At 35.8% G+C, this 9,866-nt stretch overlaps 2 protein-coding genes across 4 annotated transcripts in view; one reads left to right on the top strand and one right to left on the bottom strand.

The window, feature by feature from the left end:
- The first annotated feature begins 1,206 nt into the window (after positions 1 to 1,206).
- Positions 1,207 to 6,929, top strand: dram2b (DNA-damage regulated autophagy modulator 2b). 3 transcript variants are annotated; one of them, XM_032549671.1, is made up of 9 exons: positions 1,207 to 1,256; positions 1,335 to 1,394; positions 2,938 to 3,096; positions 3,218 to 3,285; positions 3,394 to 3,533; positions 3,628 to 3,805; positions 4,875 to 4,957; positions 5,526 to 5,618; positions 5,921 to 6,929. In XM_032549671.1, the coding sequence occupies exons 3-9, from the start codon at positions 2,966 to 2,968 to the stop codon at positions 6,038 to 6,040; spliced, it is 813 nt and encodes a 270-aa protein (XP_032405562.1). In that variant the 5' UTR covers positions 1,207 to 1,256; positions 1,335 to 1,394; positions 2,938 to 2,965; the 3' UTR covers positions 6,041 to 6,929. The 3 variants fall into 3 exon arrangements, with proteins under 3 accessions (XP_032405562.1, XP_032405561.1, XP_032405563.1); XM_032549672.1 differs by having other exon boundaries at positions 1,222 to 1,256; positions 2,943 to 3,096; XM_032549670.1 differs by having other exon boundaries at positions 1,220 to 1,394; positions 2,943 to 3,096.
- A 576-nt stretch (positions 6,930 to 7,505) lies between these two features.
- c20h6orf89 (chromosome 20 C6orf89 homolog) overlaps positions 7,506 to 9,866 on the bottom strand; it is a 6,684-nt gene continuing 4,323 nt past the window's right edge. The window contains exons 7-9 of the mRNA XM_032549669.1: positions 9,773 to 9,866; positions 9,334 to 9,457; positions 7,506 to 9,155 (exon numbers count right to left, since the gene is read on the bottom strand). Of these exons, the coding sequence (XP_032405560.1) occupies positions 9,073 to 9,155; positions 9,334 to 9,457; positions 9,773 to 9,866 (301 nt within the window). The 3' untranslated portion in view covers positions 7,506 to 9,072. The remainder of the gene's footprint in view (positions 9,156 to 9,333; positions 9,458 to 9,772) is intronic.

Genomic DNA, 9,866 nt, shown 5'->3' with positions numbered 1-9,866 from the left:
ATGGACTTGTTGCATGAAGAAAGTTTTCCTCTTGGGCATAAAAGTAGTCTTATTTATAAAAGAAACATGAAACTTTGAATGCCAGTTCTTTCTTGTAGAGTATTAAAAGTTCCTTTTTGACTGACCAGAGGTGGTGATTGTGGCTCAATCAGTGTCCCATTCTGCTTCAACTATTTAATGATTTTTGGCTACAAAAGATTAATTTCTTTTTTTCATTAAAAAAAAAATTGAAGTAGTGGGGGGTTTTTTTATTTCAAAATTAGAGGAAAGTAATAGGGAAGAAAAGCCAAAGTGTGATTATATATAAATGCCTAATTAAACTGGAGAGCTTGCTGCTACACCATGCTGTTTTACAGGGAAAATTGTGCATAATTGGGAGACGTCTGTTGAAACAAAATTTCTTTAATTGGGTTATTTCATATTAGCTCACCTGTCACTAAAGTGAAAGTTTGAAAACTAAGAAAAAGTAATTAATTAGAAATAAACATGTATTTGTAGTGCTTGTGTAAATTATTTACCACAGTTCATGCCTTTTGAATCTTCTCCAAATACTTAAATTGCCTTTGGTTAACAGGCTACAGTTATCTTCTGCTCATGTACAATTTAGTGCAAAATTTTAAAATGCTAGTGTTCTGTGAACAGTCATTTTCTTTTGGAATGTAATTTTATGGTTTACACAACTTAGTGTTTGGTATCAACTAACCACTATCTCCTTCACAACTCCTGAAGTCAGTAATCATCCTCACGATTGAGAAGTGCATGATATGGCACTAAGTGTGAAAAATTATTATTGTAAAACTTTTGGATTTCTTTAGCAGCATTTCATAATCGTCTAAGTTAATAAAAAATACATGCTATAATGCATCGCAATTCAGTGTGCAGCAAATTTTTAAAACCCAAGTTTTTCCTATTGAAAATGACTAAAACGAACTCCCCAGTGGCACTAAAATTATGTGTGCAAAATTGTATATATACGTATATATATATAGTATGTATATATATATATATATATATATATATATATATATATATATATATATATATATATATATATATATATATATATATGATTTATTATATAGCTAATTAATTAGCTTCAATTTTCTGAGCTAATTAATCCTTTACGAATCGGTTTTTGACTAAGCTCAGCTCTGCCTGCCAGGCAGAGCACAGGAAAGAAAAAAATTCCACTTGAATATTTATGTGCGCATGCGTAGCTCACCAAAGGCGGAAGCAGGCGGCGGACGTTGCGTGGGGTATTTTCAAAACTTACGTTTGAAGGAGTATAATTAATAGCTAAAGAAAGTCCGAACCCCTATTTGTTTTCAAGATAGTCTTTTCCAGGTTGCTGTTGCAGCGCAGGAAGGTTATGTTCCCTGGAAGACTGGAATAACGTGAGTTTCATTATTTTTACTGAGGTGGTACCGAATACAGGAACTTTTCTCTACCATTATGTGACATTTAAGAATGTTGACTTACAAAAACAATCTACTGTGCATAATATGTAATTAACTTTAAAATATTAACATATGATACACAGTAAATATTGTAACATAGTGTACAGTCGTTTGTTAGAATTTAATGAAAACACAACAAAACTAATCTTGTTTCGCCTAAGGAAGTATTGGAATAGTTTAAAAACATCCTCATTGTTGAGCTAATTTGCTTGTTAAAGTGATAAGTTGGTTTAATGTGCTTTCTCTCGATTTCCTTCAGAGTATATCTATATTTTGTAAAGCTGTTAGGCTGCCTTTATTTGCAATGTTTAAGTCTATGCATTTATAGCCTCGTTTTATGACACTTTAATAAAAAAGGTTTCTTTTCGTGAGAATGGGGAAGTGAAACCTGACACACTTAACTGCATGTTGTCCTTCGAGTTTAACTCATTTCTGCTACGGTCTCAAACAAAATAAAAATAAATACCTTGTGACTGGAAGTCAGGTGATTTGTTTTTTATGGGTTCAAAACAACACTTTGATACATAGCAAGACGTTCAGTTTTGCTTTCACTCTAGATTTTTAGTTGATCAGATAAGCTGAAAGCTAATATCAAATGTGATTCATTGTATTCATCTTTAAGCCCCAATGTGGACATTTTAACCCCAAACTCTTTATAATTTAAAAGAAAAGAAAGTAGGAGCCAGTAGCTTTAAATTCTTGAGAAAAACAGAATATTGACATTTCCGCTATCTGATAAGACATCTCTCTCACATTACCTGGAAAACAAAAAAAATTGTGTACATAAAGAAGGAATTTGACTTTCTCACTCAGACAACATACAGCGAATAAATATAAACATATACATTTTAGAGAAAATAACATGAGGGACAAATGGAACAATGTGTACATATTGATGTATGTACTGCCATTGTTTTGTAAGAAAAAGCAAAAAAGAAAAGCAGGTTGTGTTAGTGCAAATGTGCTCGTTTTGTTTCACAGCAGAACGGTGAAAGTGGTCATCTAGTTTGTTAGAGCCTGGGGGAAGAAACTGTTTCTGTGGTGGCTAGGTTTTTATAAATGACACCGACACAACAGTTCCCAAAAATGAAGGAAGTCAAGATTTAAACTGTTTTTAAATTAGACTAAGACTCTCCCTCTTTGTTGGGTTTTTTTGTTGTTGTTTTCTTTTCTGTTTTTTCATAATAGGATTTGCTAATCGAAACTGTGTTTTAAAGAATGCATAATTGCAGTAAAATAGACCCATCTAGAGCCATATTTTATTACAGATCTTACACTCTGTACAACACGGTGCCTCTCACTTCTTATTGACTGGAAATGGTGATAAATATTTGTGCTGTACCCTCAGACAGTGACGCCATGGGTATATCACCCATAACACATAACAGTTATGTGTTATGGGTGATATGGCAGTGAGCCATATCACCCATAATAAAAAAAACAACCCTAATGATGGTATTAATGACCGTGTTTCTCTCAGCACAGTGTGAAGAAGCTGTGAGGACACCATGTGGTGGTTCCAGCAAGGTCTCTGCCTCCTGCCCGCTGCTCTGGTTGTTTGGACGGTGGCGTCCTTCGTCTTCGCCTACATCACAGCGGTGGTGCTGAGACATGTGGACCCTCTGGTGCCTTACATCAGGTCAGAACTGGGAGAATGTCTTGGGTTTTCATACCCAATATGTTGGGTCCTATGACAGAAAACAAAAAAGTCAAAGGGATTTAAAATAATGTATCATGTTTTTTTTTTTTCTTTCTTGCAGCGACACAGGAACATTGGCACCGGAGAGGTGTGTGTTCGGGATCATGATGGATGTTTCAGCTTTTTTAGGTAAAACTATGTGGATCTGCACTCTCATTCTTTATTGTCAGAGGGACCTACACAACAGTAGAATTTTTTTTTAACATTACTCCCTCTCTGTGTGAATGCCGTTTGCAGGCATTGCCACGGTGTATGTGCGTTACAAGCAGGTGGAGGCTCTTCTCGATGACGAGGTCAAACTCCGAAGACTGAACTTCGTTGGGCTAGTCCTCGGCTGGATGAGCTCCTTCGGGATGTGTGTGGTGGCCAACTTCCAGGTGAGTGTTGCTGTTCTGGGATCAGTTTGAGCTCTTTTAATATCTGAAATATTGAATGGGTCAGCTAAAGATTTATGCATCCCTCTCTGAGCAGAAGACAACCTTTTTCCCCATGCACCTGGTGGGGGCAATTTTGACATTCGGTGTCGGAGCGATCTACATCCTGGTTCAGACGCTGCTGTCGCATTACATGCAGCCTCACATCCACAGCAAGACCACATTTGTGGTTCGTCTCACCATCCTGGTCTGGACCCTGGGCAGCATCATCAGCAGTATCCTTAAATTCCCTCTGTCAGTTCTGAAACACATATGTAGCAATCACATGAAAGAAGAAATATGATATCAATTTTTCACTGGATGACAGAAATTCCTGTGGCCTTAATGAAATATCTGTGACATGGTTTAGTCGGAATCCATTAAGATTCCAGAACAAAAGCCTAGTTGTGTTGCTTCTCTTTGAAGTTGATTCTTTCGCAACTCATTTTAGGGACTGAAAAATCAAGCTTTTCCTGTCTTTCTTAGCCTTTTGTTTCAGTTGTAAGTGTAGTATGAAGTTATTATCACACTTTTGGACAAAATAATATGGAAGTTATGTGTGAAACTGACCAACATTATAAAACATGAAGCCAAAGATGTAATTTTGGAGTAATTGACTAACTGCTGACCCATTGCTCAGGAGTTTTATTTAAAAGTTAAGTTTTTAAAAGTTAACTTTCAGGACCGTTGATCATTTATGCTATTAATGGTGCATTCAGGGACAGTAGAAATTGATAATCTGAAATTTTGCCTCCTTTCCAATGTACAAAAATGAGGGATGCACCAATGAGACATTTCTTGTCTGGTAGTGATTTCTGATTTTTCTTCAGTGATACCAATTTGTTCTAGATACAAAAACACATAAAAATACAAAATAATCTGCTGCAGGCGTTTTTATAGAGATTGTAACTTTAAATTAAACGACAAATCTAAGTCAAGATTATCTCAATTCATGCATCAAAACCCAAAAAAGTCCATGAAAGTGCACATTTAGGTTTGATGTATTGTTCGACTGAAAAACTGTGGGAATTTTTCAATCTATAAATTTTGATGCATTTAATAAATAGGTAAAAACAAACTGATTTCTCAGTATTTGACCTTCCAATCACCTACCAGTTTTGCTCAATGGGAAACTGACTGATTGTGAGTTCTCATACATTTATTGACTCATGTAAATGCATGCTTTGAAGTTGGTTAGAAGTAATAATGAGGGAACTGTGTCTCTCAAAATTAAAGAAGCAACAGATGTTTTACCTGAAGATCTGAATTGCTCATTTCGAGTTGTTTTCCTTAACAGTCGGTCAGTGTTTGTATCATCAGTCATCATGTACAGCAGTCTGTCAGGAGTGGATGTACCCCGTAAGCTACACTGGATCCCAGGAGAACCGGTCAGTTAGCATCAGAATTATTTGTATTTATTATATATTTTACATCCATGCAGTTCAGATTGTGGCACTGAAGCTAAAGTGATCATTTACAGATACTAATCAGTCTCTCCAGTTTTTCGCAATTCTGCGATCACGAAAATTCACATAAAATCAGCAGATCAATGGATTTGTTTTAAAGCATAATTTTAAGTTTACAAAAATTATTAAAAACGTTTGTTTTGAAGTGACTACTAACTCCCACCTGCAAGTGGCAGGATTTCTTACTTCTTCTACCTTCTACCTCAGCCTTACTTGATATCAGTTGAGTAACAAAAAGCTACATTTACAATCATACAGAAATGCAAATATTGCAAAATACCTTACAGATATTTTTGAAGTAGCACCACAAAATCAGTGATTATGATTGCAAAAAATTGCAAAAACAATCAGGAAATACTGGAGAGACTGAGGAATGTTCAAACACAAACAGATAATACACCTACAGCTTAAACCAGAGCAAAAACTGCTGGAATGGAACACAAAAAATGGTCCATTTTGTTGCATTAATGTTTGTGTTGTTGTCTTTTAGGGCTACGTGCCGCATCTTGTCAGCACGGTGTCTGAGTGGTTCCTGGCCTTTTCCTTCATCAGCTTCTTCCTCACTTACATCAGAGATTTTCAGGTAGTTGTTCCTGCTGTTTTACACCACAGTGCTCATAAGACATGATGACAATTAAAAAACATGAAGCATAATTGTGAAAACTAATTTTAAAATGCGACTCCGTGTTTGCAGTGAGACATAAAAAAGATGAGAGTAGAAGAAAAAACCTCATTGTGTCAAATGTTTTATACTGTATATCAAGCTGTTCAACTGGGACAAGCAGGGACAAAGAGGGCACTGTTGTTTGCTGTAAACTGATAAAATACATAATCTAATCTCGTTTCATAAGCTGAACATTTCTTCTTTTTTATTCTTTTCTTCAGAAAATAAACTTGCGAGCAGTAGCAGTTTTCCAGAGCAGCCATCTGTACGACGGGACTGTTCCACCTTCTCGTCAGAACAGACTGTCCGAAACTTCTCCACTGCTGGCAGGAACAACGTGACACAAAATGCAGCTGCAGCCGAAGTCTGCTTCAGATTTGCTTTGCTTGTTCTTAGCAAATTTGAAGTTTGGCTTTATAAAGAATATGCAGAGACCTTTAAGGGGTCAGGGCACCATGATGTCACCTCTGTCTTATTGTACTGTGTATATAGTCAGATACTGAGATTCAGAAGCGATCTGACTCAGAGATTTGCTCACCTGCTGTAATCTGCAGAGGGTAGCGTTAAGTTTGAGCTGCTCACACCATAAGAAGGTCTTTGTCTTGTTTTTCGTAAGAGATCTCCTAATGGGTACAATAACTAAAACCTGTGTAACCAAACAAGCAAGTTGTTTTTATTATTTGTGCTTCACTAAACTGACAATCACAATGCAGATATTTATTCAGTTACACTATTCTCAACGTATCTCAATGTACCATGATGCAAAGCAGTGCTTACCTAACTGATTACTTAGCTTACATTTTAAATAAATAGTATTAAACTGTTAAGTCATTTAACTACAATTATAAAATATTGTCTTAGACCCTATTGTAAGCCATAACTGGCCTGGCAAAACTGTATCAAAATGTATTCATGGATTTCTTACATTTTTAATCAATGTATATAAATTCTTCTTAATCTTGTTTTTTTTTTTTTTTTTTTGCTTATCTGAGCACAGACTTTATTAATTTAGGGATTAATGGTGTTAGTATTCTTACATTTACATACCAGCTGTCAGTGAGTATGAATAAATGTTTTATTTGCACTGTAATGCTAGTGGGATATGACTCCCTTTTATGATATATTTAGCACTGACCACATTTATTTGCACCTGTGGTAAAGATGTGTAATAAGTCATCAAATTATTTAATATTTTATTGGAGTAGCAATAAAAACTGTTGAAACTTTCAACATTTTATTTGAGTGCACATATTCAATACAGAAAAAGAAATTAAATTTTAAGAAAAAAATAAGTTGTGATGCAATTATCGTCTAATTAATTTATTTCAACACCTTTACACAATAGTCTGTATATGCATGCTTGTACAGGTAGCATGCATTATAGTTAACCTCAGTCTGATAGGGTTATGCTGCAAAGCTAAAATAACAGTGCAAATCACTTCAACTTTGAAGTAGAAGGCAACTTCAAAATTAATCCTGAGGTTTCTTTTTTAAAGAAAATAAGTTAATCTATTTGCTCTGCAAACTAGAACTTTGATATCTGAAATATTACACTTTATTGACTGAAATTGGATGTTTTGATGCACTACGAACATGATTAGGCTTATAGCTCTTGACCTGTAAACTTATAGTAGGTGTCAGGTAAAAACAACATTCGTTTATATAAACATTTTATTTTGCACTACCATCAAATCATTTATGCACACTATTTAGAGTAATGCAATATGCTATAAATAAAAGGATAACACACAATGGAAACAAGTAAAATATGTTAATACCCCAGAACTAAAATAATGCCACACAAAAGAAAGCTGAACATCCTTTTTTATTTTGTCATAAAACAATTACATTTCTAATGCAGCTTAAATATTTGTTTCTGCTGTGGTAATTTTCTGTTCTAAAATGCAGAACTTCTGTTCGGCAAACAGATTTAAACTTAATTATGGATCTTACATACAATATTACCTCCACTCCCACCTTGTCCCAAAACTCAGCAGCAACAATCAAATATATATTATAGTATATTTCTTTTAAAGTCACAACATCCAATAACCACCCTGAATCTGGAGAAGCAGCTTTGTAAAACACATCAAATTAAAATGCTCCCCTCTTTAAACTGTGTGGTAACTTAGTGTAACATGTTGCCATAACTGCTTCCATTCAAAAGGGGATCAGATGCGTTTTCTCCAGAATAACCCGTCCAGACATAAACTTACCGTTTACACTCTTCAAGTAAGAACCAGAGCAGTGGGGCTCTTTACCATCTTTACTGAAGTTAATTTTACATTTAAAGCTCTGTCTTAATTACACTCAAAATATAAGTTCCTTTTTATTTGTGATTAAACATCACATTACGTCTCTTGCCTCCTTGTATAATATTTTGTTCTAAATTTACACAATGTAAGTAATGCAGAAAACTATTTTACATTCTAAAATGCAATAAAATTGCAGTTATTTGCATGTAACCTGCAAGCATAGACTGCAAGAAAAAAATAATCTAAAAGAATAGAAAATAACTTGGAACATGTGCATATGTATTTTGTGAGCAGGTTATGCTCATGGAGGGTTGTATCTGAAGAATAGTATGGAACAAAAAATGATTACGTTTTTATTCAGGCAGAAACATCACATCACAATTAGGAAAATAGGTTGTTGGAGCTTGACTGGCAGGACTGCTTAAAGCAAATTTTTTTTACACAATATTGCAAATGATTAGGACCAAATTAATCACCCAGATAAATTGTAGATGTAATTATCACAAGATGAGCTTGGCTGATTTCAGTGTCTGCATAATAATGGTCAGTCTACACGTTAAAAAACATTTTTCAGCGGTGGCATATAAAAAAACAAAACAACCTCATGTACTCATTCTTAATTTCACTTAATTTTATTCTTCCCACTGAAGTGGATCTGACTGCAACAAAAATTGTTTCAAGTCACTGAACAGGATGCAAATAGTGGCAGTGATTCCCGGGTCTAGGACCAGTGTTATTACCTTTTTAATCAGTGACACCTCCAGTAATTTTAGAGATTATTTTTCTCTTAATTGCTAGAAATCAGCTAGAAGCTGTGGCACGAGCACAGATGAATTTTCAACAGTTCAGCTATAGAATAAGTCTCCTTATTCCTCTGACCTGCACTCTTAAGAAAATCTTGCAGGAGCTTATTTTTTCTCCCCTACCTGATCTCCTTGTGTGCAGTTGGTTTCAGTTCTCAGAGGCATATCAGACCAAAAAGGTGCTATAAACAAAATATTGTGGGTGTTAAAAGGCAACAATGGGCAGAAAATGGGCACACACAGGCCAGCAAGCTCCAAACATTCAAAGGTGCTTTGTGTGTCACACCCAAGTCCTGAACTCTGCCCATCTGAAGGCTAAAAGGTCGTGCCGTCACAAATGATGTTCTGGCCACGTCCGGGGAACAACTCCATCTGCCAGTACCGGGGGTCCGCATACACTGCAGAAGAAGAAGGCAACAATCAAGACAGAGATTGGGTCAGAATGAGAAGAAATCTATAGCGAATAAAGAGGGACTGATCCAAAAAAAACCTTTCAAATCTAATTTAATCTGTTAACACAAAACATTTTTATTGTTGTCTAAAGGAGTTTAAATGTGTGTCTGCAGAAGGAGTTACCCATGTCTCCAGGTGACAGCCAAAGGTTGAAGGAGCTGCAGTGTTTCTGGCATCGCTGAACAGGCACAACTCGCACTGTTGGCAGCCCCTCCCCCACCACCAGCCAACCCAGCACCCTGACACCCTGAAACATCAGCAGCACATAACGATGACATCTCAGAGAGACAGTGTAAGGCGCGCATAATTTCTGTATCTGTAACCATTTCGTTAATGCTCTTAGTAGTTTATGTGAACAATGCATTTTATTCTGAAAAGTTTAAAATCAATTCTAAAGATTTAAGAGAAATGTTTCCATTACTTTTTAAAAATGATTCATCTTTACTTCTTAAATCAAAATATTAGATATTTTGTGTGGTCTTTTTTACCCTAATATTTTCCCTTCAGTATTTGTAATTCTTGTTTAGTACTTCACTCAGATTCTGGGCCAGGCTTCACTTGCCTTGCTTTGAGAGTTTGTGCTGTGGATGACCAGGCATCGCTGGAGGATGGTCCCTGCGCTGTCCAGCAGGGGGCAGAGCTCAGCCTTTGGGAAG

This window comes from Xiphophorus hellerii, chromosome 20 (genome assembly GCF_003331165.1).
Source record: "Xiphophorus hellerii strain 12219 chromosome 20, Xiphophorus_hellerii-4.1, whole genome shotgun sequence".
Classification (NCBI taxonomy): Eukaryota; Metazoa; Chordata; class Actinopteri; order Cyprinodontiformes; family Poeciliidae; genus Xiphophorus; species Xiphophorus hellerii.
The sequence above is the reverse complement of the archived record's forward strand: the minus strand, read 5'-3'. Positions and strand labels throughout refer to the sequence as shown.

Bases quoted from the DNA above. Each gene is read 5' to 3' on its own strand.
- dram2b (XM_032549671.1), top strand. From the start codon at position 2,966: ATGTGGTGGTTCCAGCAAGGTCTCTGCCTCCTGCCCGCTGCTCTGGTT. The intron at 3,806-4,874 runs GTATCCTTAAAT...ACAGTCGGTCAG, and splicing joins CCTGGGCAGCATCATCAGCA to TGTTTGTATCATCAGTCATC. The intron at 5,619-5,920 runs GTAGTTGTTCCT...TCTTTTCTTCAG, and splicing joins CTTACATCAGAGATTTTCAG to AAAATAAACTTGCGAGCAGT.